The 24,272-nt window shown below is 41.1% G+C and overlaps 1 protein-coding gene across 1 annotated transcript in view; it reads right to left on the bottom strand.

The window, feature by feature from the left end:
- LOC127635782 (WD repeat-containing protein 70-like) overlaps positions 1-24,272 on the bottom strand; it is a 69,445-nt gene that overhangs the window by 4,063 nt on the left and 41,110 nt on the right. The window contains exons 11-17 of the mRNA XM_052116001.1: positions 23,782-23,881; positions 21,005-21,089; positions 17,747-17,885; positions 8,922-9,022; positions 6,829-6,908; positions 4,902-5,018; positions 2,480-2,642 (exon numbers count right to left, since the gene is read on the bottom strand). Of these exons, the coding sequence (XP_051971961.1) occupies positions 2,480-2,642; positions 4,902-5,018; positions 6,829-6,908; positions 8,922-9,022; positions 17,747-17,885; positions 21,005-21,089; positions 23,782-23,881 (785 nt within the window). The remainder of the gene's footprint in view (positions 1-2,479; positions 2,643-4,901; positions 5,019-6,828; positions 6,909-8,921; positions 9,023-17,746; positions 17,886-21,004; positions 21,090-23,781; positions 23,882-24,272) is intronic.

Raw genomic sequence — 24,272 nt, 5'->3', positions numbered from 1 at the left:
CGTACGCCCTGAATGTAAATACAAACCCATAAAGACAGATGCTTGCGGTCCACGAGCCCAGTCTCTATTTTACAACTCGTAAACAGATCATAAAACTGGGACTTCCATATCCATTAAGATTCCATAAACCTGGAAAACCTTTCATGGAATCACTCCTCCCATGACAGGAAGCATGATTTGGCACTCTTGAGATATTAAAATCAGGATGTAATCACTCTTTGGAGTATTAAGAAAAGAAAAACAATGAAATGTATGAGCGGATTAAGTGTCGAAATTCTTGGTATTTTGGATGTTGAATGAAAAATGCTTGTGTGCTCATGAATGGCGCCTCCTCTCACCCTTCAAAGCTCCGTGTGTAATCGGAGACGTGGCAGCAGTTCTTCAAACCTGTGCGGCTTTTTAAACATTCATGCATCAGTTAGACAAGGTGTGACACACACACACACACACACACACACACACACACACACACACACACACGTAACCCAAACCTCACTGCACCTCCTCCAAGAAATCACACTCCAGTTTCAACAGAACTGTGACACCTGCTTCACCTGTACAAGGGCTACCGCATTACCTGCGCACCTGCCATCTGGCTGCGGCGAGTCTCCAGCGCATCACGCTGCTCTGTTCAATTCTACTTACCTGCTGCTGTACCTCGGGCATTTTTAGGCATAAACTTCAGTCGAGCTCTCGACACAAAGGCTGTTCCGAAAGGAAGGCAGCGACATCGTGGCATCCCTCAGCACGAGTGCAGCGCTTTTAGGACAGTGTTTGGTTCAAAAAAGTGGAGTGACCCACTTTAATGTCGCTCCGAACATGTATGACTTACTTTCTTGGGTCGAACACAAAAGGTGAGCTTCAAAACAAATGGTTGGTACATGGTTGGTTAACCTAACCCTAACGTACCCGAACCCTCGTCATAGTTTAAGTGAATCAGACCTACTTATATTAGGTGTCTTTAACTACCATGTAGTAGCCCCTGTGGCCACCAGGGGGCTCCAAAGAGCACATTTTGCTCATCTACCCTCAACAGGTGGGCGACCTGTAAGACGTCTCGGAATGACATATGACAAGAAATGCTGTTAGTCACAAAGACACGTGCTTGAAGAAATTGAATCCAGGGCGTGCTGAGTGACTCCAGCCAGGTCTCCTAAGCAACCAAATTGGCCTGGTTGCTAGGGAGGGTAGAGTCACATGGGGTAACCTCCTCGTGGTCGCTATAATGTGGTTCTCGCTCTCGGTGGGGCGTGTGGCGAGTTGTGTGTGGATGCTGTGGAGAATAGCCCCCAGTCTGGTCTCCTTAGCAACCAATTTGGCCCGGTTGCTATGGAGGGTAGAGTCACATGGGGTAACCAAATTGTCCCGGTTGCTAGGGAGGTTAGAGTCACATGGGGTAAACAAATTGTCCCGGTTGCTAGGGAGGGTAGAGTCACATGGGGTAACCAAATTGGCCCAGTTGCTAGGGAGGGTAGAGTCACATGGGGTAACCAAATTGGCCCGGTTGCTAGGGAGGGTAGAGTCACATGGGGTAACCTCCTCGTGGTGGTGATTAGTGGTTCTCTCAATGGGGCGTGTGGTGAGTTGTGTGTGGATCGTGGAGAGTAGCATGGGTCTCCACATGCTGTGAGTCTCCGCGGTCTCATGGACAACGAGTCACGTGATCAGATGAGCGGATTGACGGTCTCAGAAGCGGAGGCGACTGAGACTTGTCCTTCGCCACCCAGATTGAGGTGAGTAACCGTGCCACCACGAGGACATAGTGAGTAGTGTTAATTGGGCATTCCAACATTGGGAGAAATGGGGGATAAAAATGTTTTTAATCGACATTAAAAACCATATCTGGTTTACATGCAAATAACGACTTCATCAAAGCGATCAAATGGCTTCTGAAGACTCGGAAAATGAGTTGCATGAGTTGCACTGGCCACTTTTACTGCGGCCTTTTTTCGAGCTTGACAGAACACAGTGGGTAGTATTTTCATGCATTATGACGAATAAAACCCGCGAGGACTTTTTGAACAATTCTCCTTTTGTGTTGCATGTAAAAAAGAAAATCGTACGGGTTTGGAACAACACGAGAGCGAGCATCGCACCATTTTCATCTTCGTTGCGTTGTGACACACTCAGAAATATGTTGATTATGAAATCACTACCAAAAAGTACAGATCAAAGTTGTTCAATCGAATTAAAATGGACTATTTGCCTTAATATTTGTGCCTTCTGTATGATTGTATATTTAGAGTTTCGTGTGAACCGTCAAAGTCTCCCGTGCGCTTCATGTGAGGAGCGCTATTCGTGCAACACGATGAGCTGCTGCCAATACAGTGATCCAAATGAGTCGCTTCCGTTAGGACGCTGCCTTAGAAGGTAGCCGCCTATGTAGACTGTAGACAACAAAGCAGCTCTCTAGGTTTGGAACCAGAGCAGAAGTATCTGTCAGGTCATGTTAACATTCGCCTCTTATCCTGTGACTTACTTTTCATAAGCCGGTGCGACCCAGTAGGGATTCTCTGCTGCTTCTTTGGCGTGACGCAGGATGGCCTCTCGGGCGTTGCTGTCGTCGGATTTGTCCAGAGCGATGTTTTTCACGATGTAAGAGGACAGTGTGCCGCCATGGGCCGCCACTCGCCCGCCCCTACCTGCTCAAACAACAAAACAAAAGAGTTAAGCAAATGCCCATCGCTACAACTCAACTCAAAAATCAAAAAACACTCTGGGAATCCGTCCCCAGAACATTCCTGGGCAAATGGAGACGGCTTCGGAAAACCAGAGGCCTCGCTCACACATACATGCACGCAAATGTTAACCCAAAGCATCCATTTTGGCTCAACTGTATTTATGTTGCTTTTATACAAATCGAGTTTTTGTGATATGCTGGTTATGTGGTCCCGTGGAGGAACATTCTTCATGAGAATGAGTTGCATTCGATGGGACACTCTGACGTACTCGAATGCCACATAATTGTACCAAAGGAGACGGCCACACCTAATCCCGTTCCAAATCTTTATTTGTGTTTTCTCAAAGCGACTGTTTCAAAGGTCCCTCTGTAGCCTGTGATGGTGAACTGGGATCTCACAAACATTCTGGCACGGAGAAATCAAGAGAGGGGTTATTTAGGGGATAAAACTCTTTACCACCAGGAAGCCAAACTAAGTATTATATGACTGGTTTGTTTTCTATTTGGGTCAATGACAAATAAGGTTGCCCAAGATGGTAAAATAGACGGCAGTGGGACAGAGAGACAGCGTTTATGGGCAGCTGTCCGACACATGTGTGTGTTTGTCTTTTGGTTCAGTTCTTCATTAAACTATTATTTATATTGTCAAGCCGGTACTCGCCTCCTCCTTGCCCATCTTAACACCCCTTTACACTGGTGCCGAAACACGGGAAGGAGGAGGGATGTGGCGTAGGGGAGTTCTCGCCGCTAACATCCACCCTAAAGGAGCAGCCGCGGCTATCCACCGGAGGACGGAGGAGCCCGGCCACCAACCGCGAGGGAAGGAGGGGCTCCCAACCAACTGCGTGGAGCGGTTACCACTGCCAGAGGCAGGGGAGACCCCTACCGTCCACCAAAAACGCGGCGGGGCCTTCCGTCCACCAGGGGCCTGGAAGCCTGCCTCCGATCCGCCTGAGAGGCGCGGCTGTCGTACATTAGAATGTGGAGGAGTGGCCGAGGACCAAGCTACGGTGTATCGGAGAACCGGCGAGTAAGTGTTTTTTTTCTCTCTCTCTCTTCCACTGCCACTCCGTGTTGGCCTTTTCCCTCTCTGTTTAAATGATTTGTTAATTTGGCACGATCGCAGTTTTTGTTTTTTGTTTCCCTCCCCTTGTCCCCTCCCTCATCCAGGCAGACGGGGATGACCTGACAGCAGGGGGCTTCCCGGCCTGAGAGAATGGGGGAGGAATGTGGCAGGGTGGAGGATGGTGGGCGGGGCCGGGTCGTGATTCTGCACACCCCGCCCCTAATCAGGCTGATAAGAGTGTGTGCGTGCGCGTGTGTGTGCATGTGTGTGCGTGTGTAGGTGTGTGTATGTGTGTGCGTGTGTATGTGTGCGTGCGTGTGCGTGAGTGCGTGTATGTGCGTGAGTGTGTGTGTGTGCGTGAGTGTGTGTGTGTGTGTGTGTGTGCGTGCGTATGTGTGCATGCATGTATGCGTGTGTGTGTGCATGTGTGCGTGAGTATGTGTGTGTGTGTGTGTGTGTGTGTGTGTATGTGTGCGTGCATGTATGCGTGTGTGTGTGTGCGTGAGTATGTGTGTGTGTGTGTGTATGTGTGTTTGTATTTTGGTTCAGTTCTTCAGTAAACTATTATTTATATTGTCAAGCCGGTACTCACCACCTCCTTGCCCATCTTAACACCCCTTTACAATATATATATTATATATTTTGACTAATATATATATATATTTGACTAGATCACGTTCATAGCAATTATGGTTAAATACAAAAAAAATAAAACAGATAAATACCAAAAAAATGTCATTAAAAATGTCCATCGCATGAAAAGTTATTAAAATACTTTTCTTGCACATTAAATACACATTAGTGTCCACAACCTCAAACATATTTATTTTACAATTATCGTGAATTTTTGAGTCAATACGTTTTATTCGGGTTACTCCAATGTTTTTGACACAAGCCAAATATTTTAAAACACTGTTTATATTTTTAAGAAATATTAATAAACAAATGTTTATGGCAACTTTTCTTATTTGAAGAAGTTCAGCTTATAATGAGTCTTTTATTACATTGTTAGCAAATTTGGGGACACGTCTAAATACAGTTTAAAACCCTGATTTGTGTGGTTTTTATATTTTCTGGCAACAAACTTGAAATCAACATAAAATCATATAAATACAATGCAATATGAAATAAAAAGGTTTGAGAGAGTTACGTCACCTGGGCCTGACACGGGGGGTTCGGGTTTGTGTGATTTGAGCGGGTCGAGTCGGTCCTTCTCCAGCTGTTTCCTGGTGCTGCGCTGTCGAGCCTCACGAAACATCGGCAAAGCGTGAGCTATAAGAGAGACCACGCACATTACACAAGCATACCACTGACTCAACATAAACAACACACATGACACAAGCAAAACACTGAGAGTGGGGTAAGATGTGTCAACGTGGGGTAAGCTGTGTCATCCTTGTAGTCGAGGAACCGGCGCACAATTATTATGATTTGACCATATACTTAGAAACCGTACAGCTGACTGTGAGAAATGTGCATGAGAGAAGTAATGAGCTTACCCCTAATGTGGGGCAAGTTGTGCCACTTTTTTTGAGAAGTCATATTTTTTTATGACTGTATGTTTCAAACACTTTCTTGTCATTTCAGTTGACAGCAGACATCCTGAAATATAATTGGGCATATTGTTTTTTTACCTCCATCTAATTTCTCCTTGCCTAGAGAAAAAATACCGGTGGCACATCTTACCCCACACCTTCTGGGAGTACGACGCTCTTAAGGAACCGCTCAGTATTGCCATGCATAATATCTTTTATTTGCTGTTTATTAAGGTGCCCACATATCACAGCTAGTCAAACACAACCAACATAAATGGCCAGCTCGATGCGCACGCGAGTGTGTGTGTGTGTGTGCGCTGTGCGCGCGTGTGTGTGTTTTACTCTAAGGTCACAAGAGATGCTCTAGGAAAGATGGAGCGATTTTCCATTCAGGAGTTGTCCTGTCGCTGTGCTAATTCCTCTCTCACATGCCACATTAAGCAAAAAGGTTTCCGGTGGCACATTCAGTCTGTTCATTGTGTCCTGTCACCTCGAATTTTCCATCGCTATCTGTGTGATGCATCACTCAACGCGTGCAGACTCTCGACCTATCACCTTACTGCTCTGTGACTCAGAGTTGATCACATGACAAATACTGAACGGTACTTGTGTTACGGCAGGCTAGTCTTAATGGCCCGCTGCGGACAGACGGAGGGTTTTAAGTGCATGTGAAACAGTTTCAGGGAGGGGTTTGTTGTGGTGTAGCCCGTGATCACGCGGTCAGTGGGGTCGAGGGTCAGGACTGGAGCTCTCATGGCACACGCGTGGCTGCTAGAGTACTGCACGCTAATTGTGTCGTGCCCCGCGGGTGAGCCACAGCATGGGGAAATCCGATGGAAAGCACTCACTCTCGTGCAAACACACACACTCACTCACACACACACACACACACACACACACACACACACACACACACACACACACACACACACACACACACACACACACACACACACACACACACAGAGACACACACAAGCTGGTTAATGCATTTGTGACAGTACTGAATCCAGGGTGGCACCTCTGAGGGCACAAAGGGGCAACATCTCCCATAAATGTTATTCTAGGCTCTTATCATAGAAGACTGTGTGTCTGTGAATATGCATCCAGCAGAATGAACATCTGTAAAGAGTTCACATGATCAATGCAAATCAATTACGTTTGATTAGTGGCCTAGAAATGTGCAAAATCGGATTTTTACTTATTTCTCAAATTGCTAAAAATGTGTTCGATTCGAACTTCTGTCACCCACATGAGCACCACAACTCAATGGCTCCAACTTATTTGCAAGTATATATATGTGTGCCAACATGCATGTGTGTGTGTGTGTGTGTGTGTGTGCATGTCAGAAATTACCTTTTATATTAAGGGGCAATATATTGCATTTTCTTTCAGAGCATTAATGTGGAGGGCCCAACATTTTACATTTGGGAGCATAAGCTCCCCTTAATTCCTGACCCAGGTGCATATACTGTATATTTGCATGTGCATTCAGATATATTCTATATGTGCATATACATTCCACACATGTGAGGTGTTATACTCACGGGTAATGATGTAGTCTTGCGTCAGAGTCTCTGCGTGTCTCTCTTTCCTCTTACTCTTTACGACACATAACATCGCACCTCTGAAGAGCAAAACAACACAAAAAGACAATTTGAGCCTCTAAAGGCATCAGTGTGGCCTCGTTTCAAATCTTGCTGCATGCCAGCAAACAGGACACTAGTTAGCTCTAAACTTGCCAAGTTCATTAAACATTACCACTTTTATTTAATGTAATTAACACCTTAACATGGTTTGTTTCCTACACCATAAAAAAACATTGTTTTCCTTCCATCAGGCTTTAAAAAAATCATTTTATATATTTATAACGGCATTCAAACAGAACATATATGATACATTATTTTGAAAAAATGTAAATAACAATATATATTTTGGGCGCGTGAATATCGACACAATATTGTGAGTAAAAGTATCGCAATTCTTCAACATATCTGGGCGATATGTCATTTTTTATATATAAATATCAATAATCACCTTGAAAAATATCGCAATATATGAATATATCGTCAACCCCCCTGCCAAGGGTCGATTAATATTTTTACTTCATTGATTTTGCTTTAAAAATTAAATAAATGTATTGAAACACGAAAAACATAAAAGACATTTCTAAAATCAAATTGCACTTTAAACTAAACGAAAAAAGCAATAAAATAAAGTCGTGATCAAAAAGTCATATTTAACCACCTCCCTAAATCCAAACATTTAGCAACGGCTCCATTTGCCATAATGAAAGAATAAAAGAATAACAACAGGTGGAAAATGACTAATAGCCAACATATTAAGAACTAATGACAATTATAAATGTAAAGACAATAATAATCATAATAATTTTGCATTTAGCATAATTTTGCAAAAGCGAACTAAACTCACAGCACCTCCTGAGATAGTCTCGGGTCATTTGCAGCATTCTCATAGATGACATTATTTTTCAAACAGTTTTCAGATGAACGAAACCGAGAAAACAAGAGTGATAACTCATTACATGCGTTTGTTCCTCGAGGAAGGCTCGTGTTGCACGCCTCTGAACAAACAGCGAATCAGACACAAGCATTGACGGCTCTTTATTTATCTGTACTTTTCTCCCCAATTTGTAACGCCCAATTCCCAATGCGCTCTAGGTCATCGTGGTGGCGTAGTGACTCGCCTCAATACGGGTGGTGGAGGACGAATCTCAGTTGCCTCCACGTCTGAGACCGTCAATCCGCGCATCTTATCACGTGACTTGTTGAGCGCGTTACTGTGGAGACGTAGCGCGTGTGGAGAATTCACGCTATTCTCCGCGGCATCCACCCACACCACGCTCCCCATCGAGAGCGAGAACCACATTATAATGACCACAAGGAGGTTACCCCATGCGACTCTACCCTCCCTAGCAACCGGGCCAATTTGGTTGCTAAGTAGACCTGGCTGGAGTCACTCAGCACCCCCTGGATTCAAACTCACGACTCCAGGTGTGGTAGTTACGATTGACTGTTCTTAAAAATACAATAAAGTGTGTTTCTTCAAGCACGTATCTTTGTGACTAACAGCATTTCTTGTCATATGTCACTCCGAGATGTCTTACAGGTCGCCCGCCTGTTGCTGGTAGATGAGCAAAATGTGCTCTTGGGGTCCCCCTGGTGGCCACGGGAGCCCTAAGCAGCCACTTAGTTCGCTTATGCCTTGGGCCGGCTTTAACCTTGGCTACTGCTAAATATATCTGCTGAATTCCCAGATCCATGGTTTCGCCATTTTCCAATATTGTCAATCATCATCTATCTATTGAGTGTCGCAATTGGCATTGGAATATTTGTAAGACATTTTACATCATCCTATCGCCAAACCCTATTCCATATCGGCCGTAACTCTGGTCATGAACACACTGCAACGTTTTTTGATTACCAACTACATTTAAATGCAGGAACAAATCCTAAAAATGATTATTTTGTGTTTATGTATGAGCCTTTCTGAGTCTGTATTAAAAGATTACTAAAGAAACAAGCATAGAAGGAAAAACAGCATTTGTTTTGGACATCTTTTATGAAACTTGGGAAACGTGTGAAGAGCTAATAGAGCCCGACATCCAATTGAACTGTACCTCTGACTCTTGACTGGGTCATAATAAACCTTGGCCAGACCGTTCCCCGTTCCAACCATGATCTGATTCAGCTTGGGATGCCAAAGACAGCGGACGACGCTCTGAAATAACACGAGATGAAAGAACAAGAGAGGAAACAGAAGATGAAGAAAGGGTGAGACAGAGGCATAAATAATTATCTGAGCTGGAAGTGAACCAACTGCAGAAAAAAATCCAAAACAAGTCTGTGCAAGAGAGTGGTGTGATATCTAAAGCCACTGTATCTGTGGTATTGAGCAGAAGTGAGAGTGTGCTCTTGTGCTTTCTCACTCGTCTCCAGTTGACTATATTTGGCCGTTAAGTACAGGCCTGGATCTCCAAGACTCCATGTGAGGAATGGGACGCTGCCAAAGGAGCGAGTGTGTGATTCTGTGTTAGTGACAGCATGTTTGCATGTGTTAGACAGAGGAATATCGCCTCCACCTACAGTTCTGAATACCTGGAATCATGTGCAGCTACTGGATGAATATATGTGATAATTCAAATTGGAAAAACTGGAGGCCAATATCTTGTTTAAGCATTGATTGCAAGATACAAACAAACAATAAGGAATAGTTCACCCTAAAAATTAAAATTCTGTCTTTATTTCCTCACTCTCATGTCATTGCAAACCTGCATGACTTACTTTCTTCCATGGACCACAATAGGAGATGTTGTACAGAATGGTCATGCTGTTTTTTGTCTTTATAAGAAAAGCCGATTGTCTACTGCAAGCCATTAAAATCATGTGCAGTATATGAAATATAAATATCTAAAATTAAAGTGCTCACTAGTTAATATGCTAATTCTTGATACTAGTAAATTGTATTGATATGAGTAAATATATTTGCACAAGTAAAAACATCAATTCTTAATATAATATAAAACTTATATTACATATAATATAAAAATATACAATTTCAAATAGTACAAATATTTACTAAATCTGTAACTAGTAGAATTTCACAATAATCTGTAATTCACTCCTGTTCAAAAAGCAATTAAAGATATCTATAATATCTTACTAGTTGAAATTCCAATTTCACATATCAGCAATGCATTTCTAGTCAAAATTATAATTATTGATATAAATAATTAAACTGTAACTAGCACATCAATTCCTGCACTGTAAAAACGACTGTCATTTTAACTGTAAAATACTGTAAAAATGCTACAGAAATAAAATGTTAATTGATTAACATATATTAACTGTATATATACAATAAAAAGTTGTAAAAACTACATTTTATAGATGTAAAAAGTAAGATTTTCCTGTATAAATAATGGTAAACATTTACATTGTATAATAAGAGAGTACATGTACTTTTTACAGTAAATTATTGTTAAAATTACAGTAAAAAAAAAAAAACGGCATTCCCAGAATTCCCTGCGTGACCCATTACATTTCATTATATTTTATGGTGTAAAACAGTTAATCGATGGGCAAGGAGGAGGCGAGAACCGGTTTGTCAATATAAATAATAATTTAATGAAAACACAAAGCACAAACATAAACACATATGACGGACATGCCCGTAATTCTTCTCTCTCTCGAACCATCGTCACCGGCCGCCTTTATCCCTCGAGCGCCTCATCAGGCCGATTGGGGACCGGGCGTGCGATATTCCGACCCGGCCCCGCCCCCCTCCGCTCCACATTTGGGAATAGTTATTTTTCATCTTATTTTTAATATCAGTCACATACACTGGGGTGTTCGGTGTTATATGTGACGTAGCTAGTTAATGTTTACTGCATTATTTAAATCTCACGTGTTACCCTGTTTGTGTTCAGTGTGAGTGACACTGTGACACTGTCTGTATATGTTTATTAATCATTGATCCTGGAAGAGCCACTATTGATGAACATGTCATCATGTGCCCTTGTGTTGTTACTATGGTGATTAAGAAATACCTTATAAAGTAAAAAGCAGATTTTTAGTTTCAGAAGGCTAATATCAGGGTTATGATTTTTTTTTACTGTAAATTTAACTTTTTTTTTACAGTGCCAGCATGTAAGGGGGTGCTTTTAAAGCTGCTTAGCTCCCAGATGTTCAGCTCCAAACCCTGAGCTTTCCCAGCAAGCTCGACTTCCTCTCTGTCTGAAGCCCAGTTAAGCTAGCCTGACCTAGAATACAGCTTTCGACACTCCTCCCCCGACGAGGTATCTCCGTGCATTCAAACCCTGATAGACTTAACTGGATGTACAGGCTTAATCCTCCTCCATGGAGTAATTGATTATTTAGAAAGATAGTGAATCTAAAATGAGCTTAAAGCCAAGCAGAGACTTTACTCGTTACATTGCAGATATTGTGTGTGTGAGTTTGCCATACTTTACATCTGCATACGTGCAGAGATGAGCACGTGTGCAACCAAGATCAAGCAGCAGTTCTTATGCAGAATCAGAAATGTAACGGAATCAAAGGATTTTCATTATGTTCTGTTAATGATTCTTAAACGTCTACATTATTCTGCCGATGTGCATGAAACGCTACTAAAACATTCTGAATCCGCAGCGCCACGGCAACAGAAATTATGTTTGAAATACAGTCTGAATGGAAAGACTGGTTGCATTGAAATAATATATAATGCAATATGAATTTAATTTAAAAAGTTTATATTACAAAGTGTAAATAGAAAACACATCTTTGCGATGTCCTTGCTGGTTGCACGTAACAACAAATAATAACGAATGACTCTTTTGAGCAGGTTCATTTCAATGAAGTTAGAAGAGTCATTACTTTCATCATGTCCTAGTTGAAATGAACCGAGAACCAGGGATGGACTGGTAATCTAGCATACCAGGCATTTTCCCGGTGGGCCGACGCATTTTGGGGGCGATCAGGGGTGGACTGGCCATCGGGAGAACCGAGCGGGCCGGTGGGACGGCCGAGATAAGCTAAAATGAGCTGTTGCGTTATGTAGAACGGACCACAAAACGGCGCCGCGATATGTGGAAAAGGACAGCGAAAAAACATTGGTTGTAATAACTACTTTAATAAAAACTAAATACAAACATGCAAAATACTGTTGTTCAATCACTAAAGGAATATTCCAGGTTCAGTACAAGATAAAGTCAATCGATCAATTTTGACTCGATCCTCCTTTTCTTTAAAAAAAAAAAAAAAAAAAAGCTAATAAATCTGTTCCAGTGAGACACTTAAAATGCAAGTCAATGGGGCCCATTTTTGGAGGGATTAAAAAGGCAGAAATGTGAAGCTTATAATTTCATAAAAGCAATTACATGAATTCTTCTGTTAAAACTTGTTTATTATCGGAGCTGTACAATTCTTTAAATTGTCATTTCTGCGAGATCACAGGGTTTACACGGTTGTAAAAGGGTGAATCCAACTTTATCAGCAGGAAAATGTGCACAAACACACACACTCTTGAGCTCATGTCACCCCACTCTTGATTTCACTCCACTGGCTACCTGTAGCTGCCCAAATCAAATTCAAGGCTTTGACTCTGGCCTTCCGGACAGCCAATGGAACCACACCCACTTACTTCAATTCACTTCTTCAGGTCTATGCTCCAACTCGCTCTCTGCGCGACACCTGGTGGTCCCATCACAAAGAGGCTCAAAGTCTATTTAACGATCGTTCACCTTCTCTGCTCCTCTGTGGTGCAATGAACTTCCAACCTCCACACGATCTGATGTTACCTTCCCAACATTCAAGAAGCATCTGAAATCTATTCTGCGAGCACTTAACCAACCCACACTAACTGCACTGAACCTACACTAATGTACAAACAAAATCTGTTCTGTCTCTGTCTCCTGTGCTAGCGTCTTTACTACTCCAGCCACTGTGAGAACTTGGCAGTCCTATAATGCAGATGTTGTTAAACTTTGTATGACAAATTGCTTGCCATGTGTCTCATTTGTAGGTCGCTTTGGATAAAAGCGTCTCTAAATGTGAATGTAAGAGTGAATTTATTATTGGAATTTTGATTGCACTATAAACTGCATCTGGGATTTTATTCATTTTGGAATTCTTTTGCCTCGATTTCTGCGCTTGTCCCAGTAAGGAAAGATAAAGCATAATTTTTTAGCATTCATTAAATTGATTTTAACAACTAACTGCCTATCGGTCAGTTGAGGTGGTTTGGGCATCTGGTAAGGATGCTCCCTGGCCGCCTCCCTAGGGAGGTGTTTCAGGCATGTCCAGCTGGGAGGAGGCCTTGAGGAAGACCCAGGATTAGGTGGAGAGATTACATCCCTGGCCTGGCGATGGATGGATGGATGGATGGATGGATGGATGGATGGATGGATGGATGGATGGATGGATGGATGGATGGATGGATGGATGGATGGATGGATGGATGGATGGATGGATGGATGGATGGATGGATGGATGGATGGATGGATGGATGGATGGATGGATGGTTGCCTATCGGTTATCAGCCTTTTCCACCACCCTAATTATCGGTATTGGCAAAGTCGAATTATACTGGCAAAAATGTAAACAGCTGCCTTTAGTAATCATGGTGGTACTCAAGTTGATAACTCAAGCCTAGCATGATTCAGACCCAAATGCACAATGTGAACAGACACCTGTGGGGGAGAGGGAGGTGGAATCGAATTCAGATTCAGATCCAAAACGCCAAACCAAGTGTCTCAAACATGAGTAGAAGACACCTGGAGACTGTCTAAACTTTTAAGGTTAATCCTGCTTTTAGCACAAAGTTAGATTAAACAAAGTCAGGCATAAGCCTTTCTGTGCAAGTCCAAGACGTTATAAAACACTTAAATAAACACTATATCATTAAATCCGAAGAGGACTGGTTCTATTTTAGTTTTCGGGCATCAAACAAGGTCAGCCACATTCCAAATGCAGAAGCCAGATGGTCCGGTAGGAATTCTGGAGAAGGCAGATGCCTCACCTGATTTTTGCACCTTGTGAAAGTTAAGAGCCACCCCTGGAGTATTTACTCTTCCTAGCATGGAAATGCGCCCAGCTAACCGCGCATAGCACGACCCCGCTGCAGGGTTATGTCCAATGTTTACACTCGAATGATTGCTAGCTCTTCCTTTCACAGAGCCGCCTGGTGTACCATTTCATAAAAGACAGCACTTAAATTCTTCAGCCGTCTTGAGGAGAGACGCACTGGATAAACACAGTAAATAGCTCGCCGAAGAGCACGTCAGCTATAAATAACTTCAGTCTCATGGACAGTCCGAAGGTATTTTCACCAAACAAGAGCCATTCAGAACACAAACTGATAAAAGGTGGAAACCCCTGACTGATTACAGTTAAAGTGACAGTTCACCCAAAAATTCTAATTCTGTGATCATTTACTCACTCAATTGCGATGCAGAATGTTTGTGCAGCTCTTCTCCATACAAAGAAAGTGGATTGTGATTTATACTGTCATGCTCCAGAAAATAAAAAAAAGCACCATTAAAGTAGTCCATACAACTTGTGGGCTATACTTCAAGTCTTCTAAAAACCTGTTGCGAGGGAATGCAAAACTATAATGTGGGAACACAAAACATACTGTGAGGGAACACAAATCTGTTGCGACGGAATGAAAAACTATTATGTCGGAAAAAAAAACATATTGTAAGGGAACACAAAAGACATTGCGATGGAACGCAAAACATTGCAAGTGAATGCAAAACTATTATGAGGGAATGCAAAACATATTGTGAAGGAATGAAAAAATTTGAGGGAACAAAAAACATATTATAAGGGAATGAAAAAGACATTGCAAGGGAACGCAAAACAATAATGTGAGAACACAAAACTTATTGCAAGGGAACGGAAAAGACATTGCAAGGGAATGCAAAACAATAATGTGAGAACACAAAACTTATTGCAAGGGAATGCAAAACAAATTTCGAGGGAACAAAACACAGTAAAGGAATGAAAAAGACATTGTGATGGAACGCAAAACATATTTGTGAGGGAACACAAAACATACTGTGAGGGAACGCAAAACATATTTGTGATGGAACGCAAAACATACTGTGAGGGAACGCAAAACATATTGTGAGAGAACACAAAACATATTGTGAGAGAACACAAAACATACCGTGAGGGAACACAAAACATACCGTGAGGGAACGCAAAACATACTGTGAGGGAACACAAAACATATTGTGAGAGAACACAAAACATACTGTGAGGGAACACAAAACATATTGTGAGAGAACACAAAACATATTGTGAGAGAACACAAAACATTGTCAGGGAACACAAAACATACTGTGAGGGAACGCAAAACATACTGTGAGGGACACAAAACATACTGTGAGGCAAAACATATTGTGAGAGAACACAAAACATACTGTGAGGGAACACAAAACATATTGTGAGAGAACACAAAACATACTGTGAGGGAACACAAAACATATTGTGAGAGAACACAAAACATACTGTGAGGGAACACAAAACATACTGTGAGAGAACACAAAACATACTGTGAGAGAACACAAAACATACTGTGAGGGAACACAAAACATACTGTGAGAGAACATAAAACATACTGTGAGGGAGCACAAAACATACTGTGAGGAACACAAAACATACTGTGAGGGAACACAAAACATACTGTGAGGGAACACAAAACATACTGTGAGAGAACACAAAAACATACTGTGAGAGAACACAAAACATACTGTGAGGGAACACAAAACATACTGTGAGGGAACACAAAACATACTGTGAGGGAACACAAAACATACTGTGAGGGAACACAAAACATACTGTGAGAGAACACAAAACATACTGTGAGGGAACACAAAACATACTGTGAGAGAACACAAAACATACTGTGAGGGAACACAAAACATACTGTGAGAGAACATAAAACATACTGTGAGGGAACACAAAACATACTGTGAGGGAACGCAAAACATACTGTGAGGGAACATAAAACATACTGTGAGAGAACACAAAACATACTGTGAGGAGCATAAAACATACTGTGAGAGAACACAAAACATACTGTGAGGAACACAAAACATACTGTGAGGGAACACAAAACATACTGTGAGGGAACGCAAAACATACTGTGAGGGAACGCAAAACATACTGTGAGGGAACACAAAACATACTGTGAGAGAACACAAAACATACTGTGAGGGAACACAAAACATACTGTGAGAGAACACAAAACATACTGTGAGGGAACACAAAACATACTGTGAGGGAACACAAAACATACTGTGAGAGAACACAAAACATACTGTGAGGGAACACAAAACATACTGTGAGAGAACACAAAACATACTGTGAGAGAACACAAAACATACTGTGAGAGAACACAAAACATACTGTGAGGGAACACAAAACATACTGTGAGAGAACACAAAACATACTGTGAGGGAACACAAAACATACTGTGAGAGAACACAAAACATACTGTGAGGGAACACAAAACATACTGTGAGAGAACACAAAACATACTGTGAGGGAACACAAAACATACTGTGAGGGAACACAAAACATACTGTGAGGGAACACAAAACATACTGTGAGGGAACACAAAACATACTGTGAGGGAACACAAAACATACTGTGAGGGAACACAAAACATACTGTGAGGGAACACAAAACATACTGTGAGGGAACACAAAACATACTGTGAGAGAACACAAAACATACTGTGAGGGAACACAAATCATACTGTGAGGGAACACAAAAGACATTGCAATGGAACGCAAATCATATTGAGAGGGAACAAAAAAACATTATATGAGAAGGAACACAAAACTTATTGTGAGAGAATGCTAAAAAGTTACGAGTGAAAGCAAAACTTTAGAAAATGTATTCCCTCCCTGTCCTCGAAGGCGTCCGTACTACCGGTATTCCATTAATACCTGCCTACTTTTTGGATACAGCACCATAAAAATCCTGTCAGTTATAAGATCTGCCATTAGCGCTTACAGTGTTATGACTACAGACGGAGCGATGCTGAGTGCTGGGGCTCAGGGACGGGTCCGCAGAAAACTAACAACCACAAGCTTTCACTGACAAGCTCACTGACAAGCACATTCCATCACGTATGGCCACGGGAGATTTCAGCTGTCATACATCCAAGAGCTTTCTATAGTCGCCCATCTCAGCCTGAGCTCTTAACTCACAGAGAGCTCTCAGTGCGACTCAGGTGAGTCGAACCCTCTCAAGAGATGCATGTTAAAGTCTAGATGAGGTCGATGCTATGGCTTTGCCACCGTCATCACACTCAACATCGTGCATGAGAATCAACACATGGTGCTTTAACTCTACAGTGAAAATGTGGTTTAAATTATTAAATCTATGCAATAAAGACCAATCAAGACTCAGTATACAAATAGATGTAAGAAAGAAGACCAAACAAATTCAGTCTGTTCTTGTTACATTTTGAATGTTGAACATTCTATTAATGCAAATCAATGGGAGATTTAAAAAAAGTAGAATTACAAAGTATCCAGTTAACAAAAAAACAAAAAATAGATCACATGTGAGGCTGAAATGATCTACAAAGCAATGTGGAAGTCTGTAAGTTAAGTGGTTTGGGCTGAATTATTTGCAGAAGTTTAATACTTGGGGTTTGAAGTTTAGAAACCATCACCAGAATGTTTGAGTAATATTAATGCAGTGCTGCTGCACAAACACCATAATTAGTAGTACAAACATTTCACTCCACATAAACTGTGTCTGAACTCATTCGTTAGAGATAATGAGTCGGATCCTCTGCTAAGCACCTCTGAGTAACTGCACAACTAAGAAATTAACCTAAAGCCCTCCGTTAAATCTGTCAGACACAACAAAGTCTAATGTTTCATTCTGTGTTTATGGAAAAAGTACGCTGTGGTAAACATACCGCATTGGTGACTTCAATCTCGTAGGCTTTTTTAAGCGATTCTCTCTCAAAGAACACCAGTTTCCCGTTGCCTTCGTCTTTCTTTACAGAGGTGCCCGTGACGAGGAGTTTATCATCTGGACTGAAACAGCAATCTGTCCTGTTTTAAAAGGAATACAAACGTGAGAGATACGTGCAAAGACTGATTCAAAATGTTGTCCGTTAATGATCATTCACATTTATTTTATCCCCTTTTCCCCCCAATATTGGAATGCCCAATTCTCACTACTTAGTAGGTCATTGTGGTGGCGCGGTTACTCATCTCAATCCGGGTGGTGGAGGACGAGTCTCAGTTGCCTCCGCTTCTGAGACCGTCAATCCACGCATCTGATCATGTGACTCATTGTGCATGACACCGTGGAGACTCACAGCATGTGGAGGCTCATGCTACTCTCCACGATCCACACACAACTCACCACACGCCCCATTGAGAGCGAGAACCACTAATCACCACCACGAGGAGGTTACCCCATGTGACTCTACCCTCCCAAGCAACCAAGACAATTTCGTTGCTAAGGAGACCTGACTGGAGTCACTCAGCATGCCCTATTGAGAGCGATAACCACTAATCATGACCACGAGGAGGTTACCCCATGTGACCCTAGCCTCCCTAGCAACCGGGCCAATTAGTGCTAAAGACGCTGGCTACCACCCCTGGAGTTCGCTAGTTCGAATCCCAGGGCGTGCTGAGTGATTCCAGTCAGGTCTCCTTAGCAACCAAATTGGCCCGGTTGCTAGGGAGGGTAGAGTCACATGGGGTAACCTCCTCGTGGTCACTATAATGTGGTTCTCGCTCTCAATGGGGCGTGTGGGGAGTTGTGCGTGGATGCCGCGGAGAATAGCGCGAAGACTCCACACACGCTACATCACCATGGTAACGCGCTCAACAAGTCACGTGATAAGATGCGCGGATTGACGGTCTCAGACGTGGAAGCAACTGAGAATCGTTCTTATAAATCTGTAACGAAAGCTTTATTGCATACTAATACTTCTAGAGACTATATTGCAATAAAACCTCCAATAAACATTCAACATCCAAAATTCATGTGTTGTGTTGTGTTATGATGTACTGTATTAAAATGCATTATTCTCTTTAAAGTTATAATCATCAATAAGTTTATATCATTAATACATTTGCATATCAAATTGGTGTATTTTATCATATTGGCATTTTCTAAAATAAAGCCACTCAAGGATGTGTTACCGTGATTTTACCAGGGTTAAATGTTTGCGTCACACTATACCTAAATACTAGACTTTGAGCATGCACAATTAATTTAGGCACCGCAACGGGCAGGATATGATAATAAATCACAAATAACAATATCAAAATTTTTTAAATGTTAAAATATACTGTCACTCATGGGATGCATGAATAAAAACATGCAACTTTGAAATATGTATTCTTTGCATTGAGCCAAGAAGTCCGTGACATTTCAAACTTCTATTGTTCACTCGTCTCTGCATCTAGACACGCAAGTCAGAGTTCTCCAAACTTGAACTTTTGTCCGTGGTGGAATGTGACATTTCTTTGCATGAGCTTGATTTTCAGTCTCCCATGTCATGTTCGGATGCATTTAAATGGGAGTGAAAGGAGTGTGAAGTGTGGTGTGTCAGCACCTTAACTTGTGGTAAAATCACTATAATGCATGGGCTGAATTATTGCTTCTATAACTGTAATTCAAATATATGATGCACTACTTTAAGGCATTATGAATGCATTTATAATGAATTATATACAGTCTATAAGACAAATGTTACCAAAAACTGATCTTTGGAACACAGTTCGAGGGGGGGCAGTTGGGAGTTTTCCCGGTGGGCAGCTAGCAGGCTAATGCATATGATTTCTGAAGAAAAAAAAAAATAGAATAATAATAATAATAATAATAATAATAATAATAATTGGGGGAGAGTTGGGACTTTTCCCGGTGGGCAGCTAGCAGGCTAATGCATGATTGCTGGGGAAAAAAAATTGCGGGGAGAGTTGGGACTTTTCCCGGTGGGCAGCTAGCAGGCTAATGCATGATTTCTGGAAGAAAAAAAAAAGAAAGAAAAAATTGCGGGGAGAGTTGGGACTTTTCCCGGTGGGCAGCTAGCAGGCTAATGCATGATTTCTGGAAGAAAAAAAAAGGAAAAAAAAGAAAAAACAAATTGCGGGGCGAGTTGGGACTTTTCCCGGTGGGCAGCTAGCAGGCTAATTCATATGATTTCTGGGGTAGTGAATAATTCGTGGGAGAGTTGGGACTTTTCCCGGTGGGCAGCTAGCAGGCTAATGCATATGATTTCAAATTAATTAATTAATTAATTAATTAATTAAATAAATTTGAGGGGAGAGTTGGGACTTTTCCCGGTGGGAAGCTAGCAGGCTGATGCATATAATGATTTCTGGAAAAAAAAAAAAGCCAAAATTAAACAAAAATAAATCTCCTTTAAAAAAAGACATTATTGCTGTACAATATATTTAATTTTCAAAATATACAATCAACCCTGATAATAATTTGTTCCACAAAGTTTCCCACTCCCATCTTTGTCATCGGATCAAAGAGGATACAAAAATAAGGGGCCGTTCACATCTTATGCGTCCTTGCACTACAAAAAAGCTAGACGTGGCGCCACAAATAGAACAAAACGCAAGTGTCTTCAAACACCTTTTTAACTACTGAAGTTCTTTTTTTCTAAAAAAAAGTGTGGTGCTCCTGCACGAGCCACTAAATAACAGCGAAACGCTTCAAAGCCGCCAAAGACGTCCGTCTAGTGCATATCGACACAGCAAAACTATTTAAAACCAATAAGTTCCTGAGTTCCAGTGCATTGCCCAAGAGGGCCTTCATATCAGCAGTGGAGGCAAATACTGGAGTGAAAGAATTATCTCAAATGTTGCATAAACGTTGTTTCCTGAATAATAAAAACATTTTTGTTATTGCTATTAGCCTGTTTATGATCCAGCTGCATAAAGAGAAGCACACAGGGAGTAAATGAGTTGTGTTTCGTGTTTTATAACTACTTTAATGCGTCGTCAACTTCATCAGTCAGTGGGTCATAGCACGGACTGATCCGTTCTATTCATGTGCAACGTAACCCATATATAAATCAATAATAATAATAATCGATATATAGATATTGATGTTCAGTGGGCCGCAAGAATCCTGAAATTCATGGTAAAACTCCGTCTCCCAATCCAACCCTGGAGGAGATGTTGCATTTCTATAGTTTCCTTACATTGGAAAGAAGGTATTCAAACCGTTAACAACACCGAGAGGTTTCCTAAAATTCCGAATGTCCCACGTCTTCAGACTGTCATCGCCTGAAATGACACAAAACAGACAAAACAAGCATTGGAAATCATTGAACGGACATCAGAGACAACTCAAATGAGGAATATGATAAATGAATCCAATGCACCTTCAAAGCGTGCGACAAACAGAGGAGCAAACGACTGAATCAGCGCTGACGGCGGTGTGAGTCATGCTCATACTTGACTCTGATTGGTCACAGTGCGTGTATAATGCACACGGGGATCTCCACGCATGTGCTGACTAACACTCCTCAAAGTGTGAATCTCTAAACGACAGTGACGTCCATGTGAACGACGGGCCGTTCGGTGAAAGAGAGGTTTGTGTCGGGTCACAGCTGAGTGTCTGTATGTTTATTGGGGTCATCTACAGGAAGTGTGGAACGGTTTTCCTCTCTCAAAGGTCACACACAACAAGAGCTCTAGTGTTTGGATACAGCTACTCTTTGTGTCTGGAAATGCAATAATGTCAAGGCTGATCCAAAAAAAGCGTAGGCAGTGTGACCGACATCGTGCATCACAGTATGAGTAAGTGCATATCATGATAACCGTATACAACACAAAATTGTTATTTTTGATGGATATTCAAATGTTTATATGAAACAATCGCGTGTTTTTATCTCATTTGATTTGGAAACTGATGGTAAATAAAAGATTATTCATAACAAATGTCTCACATTTCATAATTACATCTATTTTTAAATTACATAATATAACATAATAATAAAATATATTATATTATTATTTTATTAAATTACATTTTTTATTTATAATTTAATTACATTTTTGATTTAATATATTATTTTATTTTATTTTTCATTTATAATTTAATTAAAAAAATATATAATTTTATTTTATATAATACATTTTTTTATTTATAATTTAATTACATTTTTGATTTAATATATAATTTTATTTAATTTTTCATTTATAATTTAATTTAAAAAATATATATCATTTCATTTTATATAATAAAATGTTTTATAATTTTATTTTATTTCATTTTTTATTTAATATATAATTTAATTTAATTTGTCATTTATAATTTAATTTAAAAAAAAATATTTTATTTTATATAATAAAATTTTTTATTTACATTTTAATTTAATATAAATGTAATAATTTTGGTTGCACTATTTTGAGACTTTAATATTCTATAATATTTAATATTATCTTTAATATTCTACAGTGATCGTTTTATACTGAAAGCATTTTATAGCAAAATGGTGAAACTAACGTCTAACAACAGACGGTTCTGACTGGATAAGATGTGTTTTGAGCCATTTTTATCAGTTTTCTATATTAAGGCATGTTTAATTCAAAGTACTTTACATGAAGAAAATACAAGATGCATAAAAGTCTATTTTAAAATAAATTAAAAACAATAAATAAAAACTGGATTAAACATTAATATTAAAAGATAATGGGGGGTAGCTGGGTATCTCAGCGAGTATTGACGCTGACTATCACTCCTGGAGTCGTGAGTTTGAATCCAGGGTGTGGTGAGTGACTCCAGCCAGGTCTCCTTAGCAACCAAATTGTCCCGGTTGCTAGGGAGGGTAGAGTCACATGGGGTAACCTCCTCGTGGTGTTGATTAGTGGTTCTCGCTCTCAAGGATTTTATCCTAAAAAAAATCCTCTCGCGAGGATTTTAAGTACTAATAACCCCGTACAGAACTGAGGTTGTGGGTAACACCCATAATCTCTTGTTCTTAAATCATTTAAGCATGTTTGTATATTCAAATGGAAATTATTAGTACATTAAATTGCTTGATATTAAGAATTCAGAGCAATGTATAGTATTCTGATGTCGTTTAACCATAATTAGTCACCATTAGGGGGATTATTGTTCCCTTTGGTGAAGTTGGATCCTGTTCAATACATGCCATTTTTCCTGGTGCATGTTTTTGGAAAATCATGTTTAATGACTTTTTTTTGAGCCAATTCAATTAAGTAGAAACGATGATAAAAATGATCATTTGAACCAATGTTAAATCTTCCTCTTGTGACACCTTTTTAAGTAAATAAAGCTGAATGAAATGGTAAATGGTCTGCACTTAAATGACGCTTTTTTAACATTAGCGGTTACCAAAGCTCTTTACACTGTGACCCATTCACACACTCACACACACGCACACACACACGACGGCAGAGCTGCCATGCAAGGTGCTAGCCTGCCATTGGGCGCAACTTGGAGTTCAGTGTCTTGCCCGAGGACACTTCGGCATGTGGAGTCATGTGGGCCGCCAATCCTGCGATTAGTGGCCGACCCGCTCTACCACAGCCCCAAGTGTGTGTGTGTGTGTGTGAGAGAGTGTGTGTGTGTGTGTGTGTGTGTGTTTGTGTGTGTGAGTGAGTGAGTGTGTGAGAGTGTGTGTGTGTGTGTGTGTGTGTGTGTGAGTGTGTGTGTGTGTGAGAGAGTGTGTGTGTGTGTGTGTGTGTTTGTGTGTGTGAGTGAGTGAGTGTGTGAGAGTGTGTGTGTGTGTGTGTGTGTGTGTGAGAGAGTGTGTGTGTGTTACAGGAAGATGTAAAAAAGCACGAGCAAGAACTAATGTACTTATAGATTTGAGTATATCTAACAATGGATGGAGGATGGAGTAAAGCATATCAAACCGCAGGACAACTTTCCAAAATTAGCTCATGTCTACCCAGATCCCATCATACTGCCCAGTAAGAAGCACAAGCAAACTCAGTGTGATCTCACCTCCCCGTGACGCCAGAGTTAGTCCGTCATAGGAGAAGCTGAGACAGGAGGTGTCCGTTCCGGGCATGTGGGCCTGACGACAGTGGAACTTGGTGTGGACCTGCAATAAAACCAAGAAACACGTTAGAAAAACGGATGAACTCGAATGTGCCACTTAAGTCACTGTAAAGCAGTTCAATGGAGAGGAGGCGGCGAGAACCGGCCTGGCGATATAAACAATATTTTAATGATTAACTTAAGACAAACACACACACACACACCGACGGACATGTCCGTAAACGATCTCTCTCTCCTCGCACCACCGTCCGCAGTCGGCCTTTATCCCTCTCGGAGGCTTAATTAGCCTGATAAGGGACCGGGTGTGTATAATCACGACCCCGCCCCGCCCTTCGCCCGGTCACATTCCTCCCTCGTTCTCTCAGGCTGGGGAGCACCACCTTTGGGGTGAGTTAGAATGCCAACTGAATGCCAGACCCCATCGCCCAACATCA

This window comes from Xyrauchen texanus, chromosome 43, assembly GCF_025860055.1.
Source record: "Xyrauchen texanus isolate HMW12.3.18 chromosome 43, RBS_HiC_50CHRs, whole genome shotgun sequence".
Lineage (NCBI taxonomy): Eukaryota > Metazoa > Chordata > Actinopteri > Cypriniformes > Catostomidae > Xyrauchen > Xyrauchen texanus.
The sequence above is the reverse complement of the archived record's forward strand: the minus strand, read 5'-3'. Positions and strand labels throughout refer to the sequence as shown.